The sequence below is a fragment of the Caloenas nicobarica genome, chromosome Z, assembly GCF_036013445.1.
Source record: "Caloenas nicobarica isolate bCalNic1 chromosome Z, bCalNic1.hap1, whole genome shotgun sequence".
Taxonomy (NCBI): Eukaryota; Metazoa; Chordata; class Aves; order Columbiformes; family Columbidae; genus Caloenas; species Caloenas nicobarica.
Window position 1 is genome coordinate 90311998 of NC_088284.1, and position 18338 is coordinate 90330335.

An 18338-nucleotide genomic window follows, 5' to 3' on the forward strand; every position below is an offset into this window, starting at 1 on the left:
GCTTCTTTTGGAGAGGAAAACCCTAATTCTGTAACTTTTAGATGGTGTTACTATTTATTGGTTTCATAGTGCAAAAATCCTACTGTTGTCAGGTTTGTTTGGCTGGGTAGGTAACATGGGGTAACCAAGGGTTTATAACCTGCAGAGCAAAAGAGAATGTGCGTGATGACACTTTCCAAAAAGAAGTGGAGGTTCCTTAAAAGGGTTTTATCTGTAACAGCTGAAAATCTGGCAGGACAGAAAGAAACTGGAGAGTCCAGTGGCTGCTGCTAGTTTCTTCTAATGTAACTGCTCCTTTAGACCAAATCAATGCCAAATGTAGATGGTCGGACACAAAGCCATTTATTATTTCAAATACATGGAAATAATCCTTGCGAAAATGACTTATGGACCTAATGCACTTGTACAGTCAATATACTGCTGTAGGTCAGGAGCAAACATGACTAGAGGACTCCTCAGCTAGCACCAGGGAGCACTGAGCTGCTCAGTAATGTCAGTATTAATGAAATGAACCAGGCTCTCAGATTCGTTAGAGATAAGTACTAGCAATGCAGGGGATCCTGCTTCTGATTTTCCTGCCAACACTTTAACTGCTTTGCATGGGTGATTGTAATCAGCAAGAATTGTTCTGTGATAGTGCTGAAGCAGAGACTTGAGAAAACACAGCTCTCACTCGAGACACAAAAGGCCACAACCTTATTTCTCTGCATCTTATAAGGGAAACAAAATCTCCACTGGGCATCTCAAAAGTGCTCATTTACAGAGATGGAAAGTAATAAAGTAATTACAATGCAAAGAAAAAATTCCATGCTATTCAGTGAGAGGCATTCTCTCTGGAGACATGAAAGGAAAAGGCAAACATATTCTCTACTGTACCCAAAGGGTCATCTGTGTCCAGAAGCTACTTACACTTTTCCAGGCCTTTTTATAAGGCAAATAAGAGTTGCCTAGCATGAAAATAGGAAAAACAAAGACTAGTCATTGTTAAACTCCTCTATTCTTGTGATATGATGAGGAAAGCGCTCATATTTTTGAGGATCATAGACATGGCTACTTGAAAGTGGAAAGTGCTGTCTAGAAATGGATATTATGGTGGTGTGTTTCCCCCCCCCCCCCCCCATTGGGGAATACTTATTTTTGCTGTTTTTTGAGGTAGGAGGCAAGGCAGAACTTCTCTATAGGCATGTTGCAGTGGGAATGTTTATCTCAGTGCTACCATAAATATTGTGTTTGTGGTATTAAACAATAGCAACGTTTGGGAGGAAAGAAACTGAACAAAGCACAGAGGCTGTGTGAGCCGGTGCCGCTGCGGCAGGATGGCCTCTGGGGGGTCAACTCCCCTGAGGGGGTGAAGGGGGAGGCTTGCTGTCCCTACAGGGAGCAGAGGGAAGGTTCGGGGACGGCCCGAGCCAGGAATGGAGGGAAGGTGCATGTGTGACCCCGGGAAGGGTCCTCCCTCTCCGCCTCTGGGCAGGAGAGAGGCTGTGTCCCCGAGCACGGCCATGTTTCGGCTACAGCCCTGGCGCAGGCTGCTTGTGTGGGATTTTCGTGGAGTGGAAAAACAGCCAGGGCGAGGTTTGACCCCGTCCCCCCTCCCCCTTCTGCCAAAAGGGACTGCGGAGGCCGGCGGCGGAGGCTGTGGTGCGCACGTGGGCGCCGGCGAGGGGGCTGCGGCACCTGCCCGGGGCGAGGCGGGGCCCCGGGGCACCTGCCCTCGGTGCCGCGGCCCCGCCGTGTGAGCCCTGCGGCTGAGCGGTCGTTTCCCGGCGGGGGCGGTGCGCCACGAACCCCGTGGAGAGTTTCTGCCGAGCCGCGTCCTCTCCCCTCGGTGACCGCCGCCGCGAGCCTGAGGTAAAGCGGCGCGGGCGCTCCCGTCCCGCGGGCACCTGTCGCTCTCCCCGCCGGGCCGCCCTGACCCGGCGCGGCTCTGCCCGGCGGGGCGGCCCGGGCCCCGGCGCGGGGGGCGCCCGCCCACTTGGGCGTTGCTGTCCGGGCGGGCGGCTCCGCCTCCTCCCGCGCTCCGTTCCGCTCCACTCTGGGACTGCGGGGAGCCGGGGGAAGGCGGTGGCGGTGCGGACACCATGGCTCGTGTGCTGAGCCGGGACCCGGTGGACATTGAGGTACCCACTCGTCCTGCCGGGACGTGCGGCTGTCGCTAGCGGGGAGGGGGCTCTGCCCAGCGGCGGCGCCCGGGCCGGGAACGCCCAGCAAAGTTTAGCTGCGCTAGGAAGTGCCTCGCCGCTGTTGCCGCTGCCCGCCAGCAGCGTCCGGGGCCGCGCTCCGCCGTGCTGCTCCGCCGCGGGGCTGGCGGCGGGCAGTCCCGGCCCCAGGGGCTGGCGTGCCGCCCGGGCAGCTTCGGCGGGGGCGGCGGCCCGACGCACCGCTCCGGGTCTGGCTCCGCGTCCCCTTCCCGCACCCCGGTGAGCGGGGCCACCGGGCGGCCGAGGGGCGTGAGGGGGCGGTGCCCGGCGCTTCCCCTTCTCGCCGCCTCCCGTCCCTCCCCATCGGCGGAGTCGAGGGCTGGGTCTGGGCGAGCCCCGTGTCCCGCGGTGAGGTCTCCGCCCGGCTCTGGCAGCGCTCCCGCGGGGCAGGGCCGCTCGGGGCCGTGGCCTGAGGGCGGCTGTGGGCGGCCTCGCGGGCCTCGAGCTCTCACAGCGCCCCACGGCCCCGGCCTCGATGGGCCGCGGCTGTCTGTGGCCGTTGGAGATGTGCGGTCCATCAGCTCTTCGTGGTTCTGCTATGGGCCAAGCTGAGCTGGTACCACACCGTGTCTCCAGGGAGTGAAACAGTTGCAGGGAATGCTGAGCAGGATGGCAGGAGTAGCACCCTTCTTGCAAGTGGCTTCCAGTACCCGTGGCACTTGACGTTTTTGTGTGACATTCATTGCCGCAAGGCCGGACTGGGAGCTTGAAGTAGGATCTGGACACGGCCTGGTGCAAGGCGGAGGTGAGGTGGAGTGGGACTGAGGCTGGTGCAGTGTAACATGGTGAACTCCTGCGATGTTAGCCAGCTGGCACAGCTGGGGCTCAGGGCAGCTTTCCCCACCCTTCTCAGGACCTTGCACGTGACTGTAAGCGTCAGCTCTTAGAGAGAAGCTAGTAAAAACAAAGTGAAAATGAAACAACTTGTAGTTTGTCAATCTTGTTCCAGCCTGATACAACTTTTTGCTGTGATATGCCCAGAAATTTAAAATATTAGGTTAGAATATTAGGTTTAGGGTGGGCTATTGCAGCTCGTTGAGGGGCCAGCCATAATACATAAATGTGCACAGCAGCAGCTTGAATACACCTCTAGGTCAGCTGTGACTGAACTTTAGCATCAGTTCTTAAATTGACTTTTTGTGTCCAGTCCATTTCCTAGCAGAGCTGCTGCTCAACCTATGACTAATGTCGAGAAATACTTTTACAGATACTCCAATAAAACTGAAACATGGAGTGGATGGGACAAATGAACTATCGTAGAAGTCTTCCTGGAAGTTAGGGAGGCACTGTGGTGTGAAATCAGTACTATCTGTCTTTTACCAGCTCAGTGTTTTCAGAGCAGCCAGTCTGGGATTTTTCTTCAGGTGTTCATTTTCCTATTACAAAGGTTTGATTTCAGCAGTACAGGTTTTTGAGCACTTTCCTCAAATTTATAATGCAAAATATTTCTGGGATTACATTGTTTTGCATTTCTAGATATGTTTGACTGGGATTCAAAGAACGATATACTATTGTAGGATCGTGTGTTGGTTGTAGTATGCAGCAGTACATGATTTAGAAGACAAACTGATGGCCATTGAAACAGACTAGTGTTTACTTTTACTCTCAGGTTGAAAATATAAACTTTGGTCAGTATCTTCCTGTGTTTTTACTTTCAGCAGTCATTTAAATTAGCAAGGAAATCAAGGCAGTCCATTTCTAACCAAATGGCCTTTCCCCATCTGTTTGAATAAATTTAGTCGCTGTATGATTTATCTCCCAGATGAATGTATTAATAATTACTGCTAGTGTAATTGCAGCTCTCTGTGTTTATTGTTGACTTTTTTTTTTTTTTTAGGGGGAAAAAAGTACTGTGTTTTCAATAAAAACATATTTTTTCTTTGAAGTAGGGAAAGTGCATGTTAGCTAAGTCCATATCATTGTAGATACATATTCTCAGAAAATTGGTTGTTGAGGGGAGCAATCTATCAACATGAGCACTGGCAGCACAACTTGAGTGTTTTGGTCACTTTCTTGGCTACAGTATAAAAACTGAACAAATTATTTCATTAAACTTATCTCAATGGTTAGCATCCTACACAACATACTTCATATAATGGAAATATTGAATATGATCTTTGGAATCTTGGTACTACTTTATCATTTATTTAGGTAGTTAAGGCAGTATAAAAAGACTGATGTCTCTGGTTAAACAGGAGCCAAGAGTCTGTGCTAGAAGTAGCTAAAATCACAGCCAATTCTCCAAGTTATTTAATAAAAGAAAAAATCCAGGAAGCTGTCCCTGAGGAATCTCATCACCCTTCGTTGGCTTAGCCAGCAGCTTCAGGCTCTGGGCATCCTGTCCCTAAAATCTTTTTGCTTAACTAAAGAAGATGGAGAAATTACATAGATAATCTTGCTCTGGAAGTCTGCTTTCCAAATTATGGAAGACTAGGAGTGTTGCGATTAAAATAGAAGGTCTTCTCAAAAAAATGTTAGTGTCATTAAAAACAGACAAACAAAACCAACAAAACAAAACAACAAACCAAAAACCCCAATAAATCAAACAAAACAAAAACCCAAACAACTGCCAACCACACAAACCCCAAATGCTGCCCGAAGGCTGCTCTCTGAAGGCCTCTAACGAAGGTGGAATGAGGTTGTAGCCTGTTTGAGCAGCTTGCCAAGGGTTCAGTCAGCATACCTGAACTTGAGGGCTGCAGCTGGTTCCAGGGTCTGGTAGATGGGGGAACAGGGCTTCTTACGCTGTGCACCCTGCTGCATGCAAGGACCACCTGGGAAGTGCCCCTAAGCCTCAAGGAAGCTGTATGTAGAGCCTGCAGTTTCCATACCGCTTAAAGTAGCAGGTTTGATAGCAGTGATGGCTCTTCTTTCCCTGGTAGGGGAGCAGATACTACAAAGCACAGGCTATGACAGCAAGGTAAGCAAATTTCGCTTGTCAGGTTTATTCTTCTCCCAGTACAAATGGACTAGTACAGTGAAATACTGCAGTGCCTTGAAGCTGTGTCTGAGAGCTAAGCTCGGTGTCCTCTAAAGGGAGAAGCAAGGAGAGGATTGTAAAATAAAGAACAGTGTAAAAACACAGGAAGCCTCCAGCAAGATAGCAGGGAATCCTACTAGTCAGCATGGTTCACAAAACTGTCAAACAAAGGTTATGTGAATAAATAGCTGAAGCTAGCTTTCTTTCATCTGGGCTAAACTGTTATTTTAAAAAGCCACAATTATTACAGTGTCTCTCTTTGTTGTAGATAGTTGCTGATTGTTTGAAGTTCCATAATGAAGCTTTAATATGGAGGATTTTTTTAAGTTATTGCTTTATAGCTTGCCGTGATGATCAGATGGCAGTTCCAGATTGATGGCTGTGTCTTTCTGGGGTCATTTGACAAGCAATCAGTGAGGAAACAAAACTTCCTGTTTAGCTATTTTTGTTTAATGAATTTCTCAAGCTCTTTCATTGTTTTAGTGGTTTTATTGTAGTAAACTCTTAGCTGAGTGGAACAGCAATTATAGCATGATTACAAAGACCTCGTGGAAGATTATAGACCACAATTATCATGTCTGTCTTGGAGAACTGAACAATATGATTTACTCATCAAGTTAAAACCTGGTCGGGCAAGTAGGACGGAAAATCTCCTGTATGAGACATTTTATCTTTTCGTGTTGTATATTCAAATCCTGTTGATGCTCGAAGAATTATGTATGGTCTTGCCTCCACTGCCAATAGTCTGCTAAATTGTAGCACTGACATTCGGTCAAGTTCTCCAAAATAATGATATTGTGGAAAAAAAAAATTACTCTTGTGCTTTTCATTTTCCTTTTACCTTTGAGTTTTAATGTTACTCATGAATTCAACTTTCATTTTTTTCCACACTTTTAAAATTTTACTCTTTTTGTAAGAAAGTCTTGAAAATAATACCTGCTACTCCCACCTTTTCTCATGACTGGGACTTATGAGAAACACAGGCTGTTATGAGACTCAATAACAGTTGTCGCTGCAGATAATAACTCTGAAAACAAGAAGGAACTGAAATTAATTTTCCTTTTTGTTACATAAATGGATTTCATGATGATTTTATATTGTAGACTGGACTTGAATTTTATTCTTTCCTCTGCTTAGTGTTACATCTTGTAAGAAACTAAAACTACATGTTGATATAGGAAGCCGGGATCTGTAAGGCAGGATTTTGCCCATCAGATGTGCCGAGAGTGCAGTGGTGGTGGTGCAGGGCAGTCTTCTGAGAGGTGTTTGAAGGGGTGTGGTTTTAGCAGCAGGGCAGAACTTGCACAGTTTTCCGTGCAGCCGAGAGAGGTGTGGCTGTATCTGATGGACTGGGATTTGCTTGGACCCAAGGCTGAACAGCTGTCTCCATCCTACGAGCCAGTCTACATGCATGGTGCAATTTGTGCTACCGAAAGGCACGTGCTGCTGCTTTTCAAATGGATACTTTAAAAAAAATCTACTGTCCATCCCATCTTATGGCATTTTGCCAGCACCAGTAAAATGACCCAGGGAACGCAAACATAGCTGGCATTGGGTCAGGAACACACTTCTACTTAAAATGTTGAGAAAAGCTGAAATTCCTGGTGGCTGCAGACAAGCTGAATTGAATGTGTTCTGTTTGTTCTGGCTACGCCAACCTTTGACAGCACAGAGTTCAAATCAAAAACTGCTTTCTCTCTGTCCCTGGTTGCCTGGCAACCTCCCTCCTCTTATTAGCATATGATTTCTATTCCTTTTTTTATTTCATCAGTACAGTGTTACACACTCTGCTCTCTGCCCTGTGCTGTCACCTTTGAGAAGAGCAGGATTTGTGCCTTTATATGAGACTTCAGCAAGTATGTGATCTGGCAAAGAAATCAAACATTTGGGATTAGGAAACCTTTGGCCATAAATGTCTTATCAGAAGCTCAGAGGGTGGTGTTTGTGTGGGCATGCTGTTCAAAGTCTTTTCATTTTCATTTGCTGTCATTTGTATACTAAGGGCAGAATTCTTGCAGATCAGCACAGCATAAATCTTGAGCGTCTTTACATGTGCAGGGTATCAGTTTGTGGAAGGTGCCAACAGAGATTGGCTACACAGATCTTGGTGGGCATTTTGCCTTCTTGGTCTGTATGCAATTCAAACGCAATGTCATAATTCAAAATATAAATATATTAAAAAATCAGATATATCCAGGTCAAATTGGTACTTGGAGAAGTAGAGAAAATGAACTAAATTCTCCGTTTTTCTTATAATAATGCTTTTTAGAAATAGGAACATTTTTCCTTCAAATTGACCAGGTGCATTCTTTTATGAAATAACAGGTGATTCAGACTGGGTCTTAAGTTTAGCTGTAAATTCCTTTTTTTCTGCTCATAGAGTCTTACAAATGTAAGAAATACCCAAATCGTTTTTTGTTGTTGCAGATGACAAAGTGACAAAGGCCATAAGATTCAAGTGGGCAAGCTTCTTTAATAAATATCATTAGAAAAAAGCAACAGCAACAACAAACATTAGAAGACACAGTGAGGATGAAATGCCAAAGCAAGTATATTTGGGGAGTGTTTAGATCAAGATAAGCATAGGAGTTTTTTCTTAATATTATCCGATTCATAAGATATTACCATGTTAAGATGTAGTAGAATTACCATCATCAGCACAGATTTACACAAAAGGGATCCAGTGTTCCTTGAAAGAAGGAAGAATGCAAGAATCTTTTTGTGAAGCAATTGTGATATGTACTCTATACCTGAGACAGCTCAGAAGTCACTGTATAACCTTCTGCCTTACAGCAGAAGAGGGGTTTATTCCACTTGGAACTGCATCATCTGGATGAGTAGCATGTCTATATCAAACCCAGAAGTGTATTTGTGATGTTGTGTGAGGTTCCACAGTAAACAGTGGCAAGCCTTAGTCAAAGACATGAGATGTTTTAGTTCCTCAGATGTCAGCGTATTAGCACACATCGTGAGTGGTGGGAGTGATTTAGTATCTCATTTTTAAAAATGCTTCCAGTGTTTATACATATAGTTTCAGAAATCTTTATTTTATATGATAAGTATTAAAATATGTGATGCCAGTGTTTTATTTGTAAATTTAAAGTGATAAACACAGTGAAGTCCTTGAAATGCCAAACCTTTCATCTCTGCTTAAGCCAAGGTTCAATTTTTTTTTCAGTATGACATTTGCTGCCTGAAGTGTTACAAGTGACTTGACCTTAAAATTGCATTTATTTTAGTTCATTGAAATAGTTGGCCTTTCCAGTTCAACTTGACACCAATGGTGCAAATGGGAGACGGCAGACAGGCTTGCTGGTGACTTCATTTGAAAGCTAATAAAAAAAATATCTCGGTGTTCAATCTAAATATCTCCATTTAGATGGGATGGTAGTCATCAGTTAAAAGCAATCATGGTGCATTCTGACATTTTAATTTCAGGTTCAAAACCAATTATATATGTAATTAAAGGGAGAAGTGTCCAGGCAGCCAAACTGTCTGATTTACATATCTTGCCAGTGTATGCAGTTTTTTTAATAGATGTACCTGTGCACACCACTTTGAGAATGTAGAAATCAGGTAGAAAAATTGAAAGCCGCTTTGAAAGTTTGATGTTAGTTAATATTTTCTTCCTAATGGTGCTCTTCTTTCAAGTAGTAGTCATATGAGCAATGTCATTAGGTTTATATTTATGATGGAGATTGGACTCTGTGCCATTTTCATGTAGGTTGTTGTGGTACCTAGTTTATTAATATATTGCTACAGACTTTCCTTGGTTCTTTGTTGTGAATTTGTTAGTTGTGCTCTGAGAGGCATTATTTAAATTGGAACTTTTTCTGTTGTAATGAACTGTCCTGGCTGGGGTTTTTCAGTTATCAAAATTTTTTACCAACTTGGAGAGAATGAAGCAGGTTGCTGCATAGGAGGTGCATCACAGAAATTTGGGCTACTGTTTCCTGAGACAGGGATGTTTGGTTATGCTGTGTGCTCTGCACAGGGCTGCCTACCCAGCCTTGAGAGAGGTCCTCATACTGCCCAGTCGCACCTCTGTTAGTTGATTAAGGAATGATAATATTGTGCTCTGAAGGGTGCCCTTTGCAGTCTAGAGATGAAGGGACAGAAGGCAGGACATGTCCTTCTGGGTGAGGAAAATTGGCTGATAAATATGTGGAGGAATCTAGAGGGAAGGGGAAATAAAATAGGTGCTGCAAGCAAGCTATAACTGAATTTAACAATCACAGCACTTTCTTTTACAGCCGTCGCACTGTTAGCATCTATCTCAGCATCTAGCTCATTATAAAATGCTTGTTTTTGCCTTGATTGTGAAGGACATTCTATGAAACCCAATTCTATTCTGCTCTTAACAATAAGCTGATAACCCTCCCATCCAGGCATGTCTAGCATCCATGCAAAACTCCAGAGTGTGTGTGTGTGAAAGTAGGTAGCAGTTTTAGAATAGGTTATTAAAAATGTAGACCCATAATGTGAGTAAAGAAGATTGGAAGTATAAAAAGAGGTTTTACACCTGGAAGTTATTATAGTTATTTAGATTGAGCGAGAATAATAACCAATTGTTTTCTAAGATGTATGACACATTTATGAAAAACCTTGAAGGATAAATGAATCTTTTTAGTATGCTACTTCCACAAAGGACTCTATGAATAAAATAATAGTGAGAGAAATCTCAGTAGATGCTGAATACTGCTAATTGATGAAATTATTACTTATTACATTGCAACTGAACTCTGCTTAGAAACACTATTTTCAGTATGATTTTTTTAAAATGACAGCTGAAATGTAAGAGGCTTTGTATTGAAAATGAATAGTGATGATTTCTTGATATCTTTGAAATGAAGGATAATTCATTGACAGTTAAAACTGAGAAAAATGATTTTTTTTTTTTTTTTAGTGCTCAGATCATGGAATATTACTCTGGAAATAAAATGAACTTCTCTGAAATAAATAAAGTAGACTTAATGTCAATTTATGAGGCATTTAAAAATAATTTTAAGCATTCTTATTTATAACAAAGCAGTCAATAATTTTTGTCAGCTGTTTTCACATTATGTCACATGTTAAGGTTAAAAATGAGGTTTGTGAGATAGGGTGTAGCCATTGCAGTTAGGAAAACTCTAATTGTAAATTAAATCAGCATTGAAGAAGTACTTCATCACTTACAGCTCAGGGCAAAAATGGGAATGAGTACCAAGTTTGGCTTTGATTTAGTACTGATGAAATTAAAGCCCACTGTCCTTGGTGTGTCATTTCAGGTCTACATACTAGCTCTTAAGGAAAGTTATCAGTAATTGGTGTGAGGATCTGAGTGCAAAGTATCTTGTGTAGTGTAATATTTTGGAATACAGGTGAATACAAGATTCAATTTCAGCCTTAAAATATTTGTTTATTTGTGTTAGAGGTTTACCGCTCTTCCAGTTGATCTCAGCCGTCTTCAGAATCTGAGGGACGAAGTCAGCTTGTGCAAATTCACTCACAGGCTTGTGGGTGGGTGTGTGTGGGTGCCTGTGTGTGCTAATGACAGGAACATGAGATGGGAGATTAGAGGTGGTTCCCAGACTTACTCCACTTCAATTTTAAAGCTGTGTTTGATACTGCATTTTTTTCAGTTCCAACGCAAAACTTTAAAGATTTTAGTGAGCTTATACATACTCTTCAAAACAGATGGAAGTGAGAGAGTGACAAAAGAGTTGGGAGGAAAAAAAAATCAAACAAGATAACCAAAACAGAAGCTGTTCTGGAACGCTGGTAATAAAATGCAGGAATGAAATGAATACAGAACAGAAAAAATGAAAATATTATCTACTCTCAAAAAACCTACAGTCTGTCAGCAGCAACCAATACTATTGACTGTGTAAGGGCCAGTTCTTCTTTGTTAGGATATAATAAGAAAGAGTTTTCAGAAGACTGTAGAATATTTGTTCCTAAGTACAGCAGAGTAGCTTGCATGCTGCCAAACCTTGGCACCAGGTGAGGACACGCAATGAATTGATTTAGAAACCCCAATAAGTATTTAGGACAAAAGCAAAGTTAGTTCATTTTTAACTCCCAGCATAATGTTCTCTATGCATTTAATCAATGAGCCCTTAATGAAAAATACATAAGCAAACTTGAGAGTTGGGTAAATGCTTTTCTAGTGCTGAAGCAGTGTTGTTGTCATATTTGCTCCTTGATTTGCTTTTGTAATCTTAGTTTAACAGCTAATCAGCTCAACTTCATCCAGGTTTGCTTTCCACCCTCGTTAGTGGAAGGCAGGAATGTGTGGATGGAGGTCTTCTCTTTCCAGGGTGACTCCGGTAACCATTAGACTATTATGCCAAAGAGCAAACAATAGCTAAAAAAAAGAGCTGACCTGAAGTCAAGCTGAAGGAGGTAAAGACCAAATTTCTGTTCAGAGGTCTCGTAGCAGAAATGTGATTTGTCTTAATAAGTAAAAGAGTTAGAAAATAATAACTACTACATATCACACCCTTTATAAAGTATTTTAAAAATAAGTTTTCTGTATAAGCATGTGACAAAGTATGATAGGTCAGAATCCAGATGTTTGCTAGCATGTTTTTAGATGGGGCAGCCTAATCTGACTATCCTATTTTTTAAAGAGTATCACCTCTGCCTCTGGCCCAAACATTCAGCAGTATTAATGTCAGGAAGATTTAAAAGTAAAAATTGTCAAATAAGAGTGAAGAACTCCAAGGAATTGCTTTGCTTTGTATTTCCCATTATTGATATATGTTCCCTTGTAATCTGTAACACATGTGGTGATGCTCTGTGTATTTCTGGAATGTCACATTTCTTTGCTTAAAGGTGTCAACATAGGATCATTGTGAACTTCTACAAAAGAAGACGATGACATGTTAAAGGAAAAAGAAAAATTGGCAACAGTTTCCTCTTGCCTTACTTACATGGGCTGTTAAAATTTTATTGCTTGAAAATTGGCAGTGTTATTTTTTCAATTATCAGACATTTAAAATATTTTAATATGTAACTTCCCACATCAAACCCTTCCTGTTTATAGTATATAATTAACAAATGCTTCACAGTTCCATTTTCTTTCTACATGCTGATTCTTTTTTTTTCTTTTTGATTAGGATGCTCTGATGTATACACAAAGTTACTAGAAAATGAGTAGTTCCATTGTCAGTTTTGTGTTTTATCATTGTATTAAACAGTTGCTAGCGAATTTTTTGTAGAAGGTTGCACATTAGTTGCACATAGGTAAGTTTACTTGTTGCTTCTTAATGTTGCAACAGATTTAGAAAGTCAGTACTGATAGATAGTTGGCATGTTCTTGGAACAAATACAAATGTTCATATGTGTTTCAAATACTGAATACACTAGATCTTTTGGATGGATATTGTCATTCTCATCCTTGCGTTTCAGGTTCATTTATTGGACTTTGAAAATCACCTTTTAACAAAGTTTTCAGAACATTGCTTTGCTCAGCTAAAATTAGTTCCACTGATTTTGCCAATGATTAAACTTAAAGCAGGAATAACTTTTAATGCTAATTTCTCTCCTGTAATCAAAAGTCAGTAGAGCATTCACTTTTCATTAACTGACATGTCTAATGAAAGTTTGGGTTTTGGTTAAGCAAACACCCACAACTGAGGGTTCAATTGAGATGTTCAATTGTGGGGATACAATGGCCTATTTTTGGTTTTGGCACTAAACTTATTTCCAAGTGCAACTGAGCTTGCTTTCTCGTTCAATCTGTTTGTCTTCTTGCAGAAAACCACAAGTGAGATGTCAGTGCATGTGTCTGATTATAATCCTTTTTGCTGTGAGGTACTCATTAAGTGACTCTCCATGTGAGTGAGCAGTTATAAATATTAGCATTTCTCATGTAACAGAGCAATTTGATGTGCAAGGGATCCAGGAATAGATAGATATTATAGTGAGGAAACAAAAATCTTCTGTTATACCTGTGATGCAAACTTAAATATTTTCTGAAGCTTTAAGGTTTTTTTTGTAAAGACAGAAGATATTTGTATTAGGAAGATGAATGAAGGTAACTTTGAGTGTAGTGGGTTTCACAGACTATGGAGACCATGCATGTGCTAACTTTTAAAGTAACAGCAGTCATGAAGCTAAGAATCAAGGCTGTGACATGATTTGCTCTGTTTTTTACACTTAGCCAATTGGTTGGGTGATTAAAGACTGTCCAGTTAGAAAGAAAATGTATTAAAATGCTAAATGTAGGTGTGGAAGGATAGCTGTGCCAAATTGTAAGCCCCTCTATTTTTAAAGGCTGTAAACTAAGTAGTGTTCTAGTCAACAAAATGAATACATGGTAGTGAATTCAACTTTGAGTAAATCCACAAGACCTGTGCTTACCTAGGCCTTCTCTGAATTTGCTATGTTAACCCTAATAGCTTTTGATGTAGTGTATTGTTTCTGGTGTGAAAATGTGATCTTATCACAGAGTAAGGTGCTCCTGAAGAAGCCTTGGATCTGAGAACTTCATTGAGCCTGATTTAAGCTGTGTAGCTTTTAATGTATATGTGCTTGTGTTAAATATGTGAATGATTCACTGAATGCTGGGATACTACTTGGATACTTATGAACAGAGGGTGAGTATTCACTTTAGTTTTTTCTGTGAGGGTGAAGGTGATTCTGCAGGGATCAGCTGTGTCAAGGAGGTAGCAGGCAGAGTAATTTGCCACCCAGAGCTCTTCCAGTAGAGAATAGTGGTTGGTATCTATGGGAAGCAAGTAACAATTTTGTTTTCTATTTTAAAAAACCTTCCAGAATTTACAGTAATACCTAGCATAAATGCATTGCTGAGGTAGAGAAATCAAGCTCTTAATCTAAAAGTTAATGTATCAACAAAATTAGGTAAACCATGTTTAGGGTTGTGTGAATTTGCTACTTTGTTAATCTGTAATGCATTAACTTTGCTTATATAACAGAAAGTGCAGGAGGTATACCATGTTTCAGTTAATATAGACATATTCAAAACTAAGACTTTCCTGACTTTGGTGGGAGTGATTTAGGAAATTGCTCGTTTTGTTAAGAGACAGTATTTACATACTGCAGCAAAATCTAAGGACCGTGAAAATCTGTAGTGGTAAATCTGTTTTGGAAACCCCACTTTCTAAGTATCTACTAATGGACCTAAGACTACACCTCTAGGATACTCGTCTGCTATGATATTATTACAGGTTAAAGAACAGTCTTACTCTCACTAAATATTAGAGGCTGTGTAAGAAGTGCAATAAGCCGGAAAGGTGTGTGTTTTGATGTAAAGCAGTCTGTCTTATGGGGAAACCTAAAGCTATGAGGAAATGTAGAGATGAGGATGTAGTACTTAAGTGCTATGCTAAAGGCGGTGACTTAGTGCATAGCTAGAATATGCTTACCACAAGGTCATCTATTGGTCTTTGAGTTCTTGCTTGTTTTCGAGACTCTGAGTTGGTGTGGCTCAGAGAAGAAGTGAATCTTGTGATTAAAAGTTGAGTGTTTTTGCATTCCCTCACCCCATATGCACCAGGATTCAGGGTCAGGCCCCAGTCCCTAGAGCCTGTTGGCTTTGTGGCCCTGTCCCACACGAGGCTGCAGCACTGGTGCTCTTCTGACACATTTCCTCATCACAGGCTGATTGTCTCACCATAGAGTCCCATCTTCCAGATCTCTGGACCCTGAGGGACTCTGGTTTGCAGATGTCATGATAATGTAAATTGCTGGTCCTTGGGCATGGGCACAGAGGGTCACCTGTAGAGTTTATCTTTGAGAGAGATGAGAGGGTTGTGACTTGTCACACTATGTTATGCTGTAATATAAATGGGTTTGCAGTCAGCTTTTGACTTTGCTCACACATGCAGCTGTTTGTCTCAGTAACAGAAAACTTATTTGGTAATATACAAAATTAATTATTTGCGGATTTCCTGTCTTATTCCCATGCTGTCTGGGATTGTTTCTGGTTCTAGAACTGGGTTCTCCAAAGGCTGATCACACTATTCCCCTGACATCTGCGGTCATTTCATGTAGCTTTCTCTGGTATTCATTGCCTCACAATTAAACCAGTCCTGAACTACTGTAAAAGCACAGTCTTTACTCCTTTTTGAAATTTTTGGATGAATTCCTAAGACATATTATCAGCCAGGTTATATACATTCTTAGTAGTGATTCTCATTAGTTCAGGTCTTCAGTAAGGAAATACGCACTTGACACAAATATCAATTTATGAGATATTCTCTCGTACATTATTGTGAGGAAGAAATTAACAACATTTTCCCATATTCTTTCAATAATGAAAAATAACATAGATTATCTTCTGGAAGCCATGACACCATGGATACCTATTTTTCAAAATCTTCTTTGTCATTTAGTGTTACAAACTCTCCTAGGACTAGAACTTGCTCTTGCCTATTTGGTAATGAAATTTCCACTTGTAATACAGGGTGTTTCAAAACAATGGACCCAATTTCAAAGATACAGTGATTTCAAATTGGATCCATCTTTTTGAAACGCCCTGTAGTTAGGGACTTCACATGGTGTTTGAAGTGCTGCATCTGTTTGTGCTTCATGCAGCCTTCAGTTTGAATTGCCTAAATCATGTTTTACTTCTCACATCTACTCTGCCTTAGTCATCTTTTTCTTAACTGACATTATTTTTAAACAATAGTCATTATTCTGGGTCATCTAATCTCATGAAAACAAATACTTCTAGCTTGAGTTCTTTGGTCTATGACTGACTAACACTAATAAAATTAGTTTCGTGTTCAGACATACTAGAAAATATCAGGGGAAAAACTCCAGGTACTTGTTTCTGTCAGTGAATTAACACTAGTATCGAAATTAATTGTTTAGTATGCTCATTACTCTTAGCAAAAATAAATATGTTCTCATTATGTTCACTTGGTGAACATATGTATCTTGCAATACATTTAATGTTACTTGCTGTGAGGGAGATTACAACTCTTTTTAAGGAAATTGGGTAGATTAATGGAATGGGGTGGGTTAAATTGCTCTCCACATGCATTCCCTAGCATGCCTAGCCTATTCCTGAATTTTAATTGATATATATAACAGAGTTTAGCTGAGGATGCTGTGTGAAGCAGCTGGAGTAAACCAGGATATAACCTGTGTATTGCAGGGGCTAGGTTAGGTAAATGTGCTGTATACTACAACAAAGCAAATAACACAGGACCACATTTTATGCCCACAGTCATAGTCTGCATGCAAGCAATTGCATTTTCAGCAGCTTCATGGTGGCTGTATGTGTATTGATACGTGGTGAACTTCAGCAGGCATTTTGGGGCTGTTCCTGAGGAACTTCCCCAACAATCTAGAGAAAGTGACTGGAATCCATCAAAAGAGCAAATTACTACTTTGTCTATTAAGAGTAACCTTAACTATTGAATTTTGACCAAATTTCCTGTTTTGAATGAGGGATAAGGTCCACATAACCAGGACACCTTGCTAACGTTGTTACTTGGGGGGTAAGGGAGGGGAATGGGAAAGCTGCAGACCTTAAAGTTTAGTGCTTTAAAGAAAAGCTTTCAAAATATGGAGTAATGTCATATATTTTACAAAGACAATGCTAGACTAGCAGGACTTTTTGATGACCATCTTGAAGTTACTGTCATCCCTCCTATGATGTAAATGATACTTTTTTTAACACCATCCTCTCTCTGCCTCCTGCCACCCCCAGTTGGTGTTGCAGTGTTCCTAATAAGCGTAAGTGCTTCCATAACTTTATATTTTATTTTACTGAATACGCATTTAATTAAAGATCAGATTTAATTGCAGTAGCTTCTTATGATTTCAGCTAAAAGGGTGGCTTTATGAGATGGGAATAAAACGTGTGTGACACTTTTAATGAAATTAAATTTCTATACCAGAAATTTATGTTGGATCACCACAGAGCATGTGCCAAACCTATCTTGATTTACCAAAAAATGCTGTATCAGAAACAGGACTCCCAACTGCAGAATGTGTCCTATCCTGAATGACTGCCTTGAAATCGCTTATTTTTGGAGTAATAGTAATTCAAATTCTCGATAAGTCACTCATTGTAATATAACATGCTGTTTTAAAACTTTTACAGCCTTTTCATTAATAGACGATAGTGAAGATTAGAGCTAGTCCTTTTTGCGTAGTCTTCTTAATCATAGCCTTTAAAGTAGAAGCTGAGCAATAAGCATCTAATGAATAGCTTATGTCAAGTTTATTCTCAGAAAGTATGCTACTGTGTTGGTACAGATCAACATAACCATTTATCACTAAATTCTCAAAATTTAAAAACAGTAGCTGTCACTTATACATCCTAGTCATTCTCAATGTACATTACATATAGATAGTTTATAGCATTTTAGGATACTTTCAACCTAAATCAATATATATTAGTCATAATGAATACGTTCCTTTCTAGAAGAGGATGTATTAGGGAATTAAACTATCCTTTAATATTTTTAAGCTTATAATAATATTTGCCTTTTAAAAGGCATAAAAGAAATAATTATGAGTTATTAATAAAGGAATTCCTTGAAGTAGTTGTATTTGAGGGTCATGTGCAATATATATATTGAGTTGTGTTCTGTAGTGACAGACCACTTGGCTTTCTTCCCAAAGTAAAGTCTTCAAATTAATGTATGGAAATAGTGAAAGAAAGTACAATACTTTCGTGGTGCCCATCAGTGTTGTGCAAAGCTGCAAGTTTAACTGTATTACACTATGTTTGTTGTGCAGCTGTGCCACAAGTGTGTACTTGGCATGGGCTGAATTTACTTCTATGTGCTTACTCATAGCCCTATTTCTTTCTCCATCAACATGGTACCTAAAGAGATTTCTACAAAATACAGCAGTGTTATATTCTGATCTGCAGCCATTAATGATAATGGATTTATACCTACTTCATTTTTAATGAAATAGATGTGACCATTTACGTAAACCACTAAATATATAATTCCTAGGTTCTCCATTACTATACAAATAGCATCTTAATGTGAAATCCAAAGTTCATAGTACTCTGAAAAGTGATGTATTATGTACCCATATCCTCCATTGGGGAACTTGAGTCTTGCCCTTTCAACATCTGGAGAGATCAAACAACAGCTCATCTGGCAAGAATGAGAATTTATGCAGCAGAATAAGCATAGGATCGGGACAAGCAAGATCACAGATGCCCAAATAATTCTCCTCAC

General features: G+C 40.6%; 1 protein-coding gene across 1 annotated transcript in view; it reads left to right on the plus strand.

Moving 5' to 3' along the window:
- The first annotated feature begins 2037 nt into the window (after positions 1-2037).
- Positions 2038-18338, plus strand: part of DPYD (dihydropyrimidine dehydrogenase) — a 348521-nt gene continuing 332220 nt past the window's right edge. Inside the window, exon 1 of the mRNA XM_065656297.1 lies at positions 2038-2120. Coding sequence (XP_065512369.1) covers positions 2082-2120 — 39 coding nt within the window. The 5' untranslated portion in view covers positions 2038-2081. The remainder of the gene's footprint in view (positions 2121-18338) is intronic.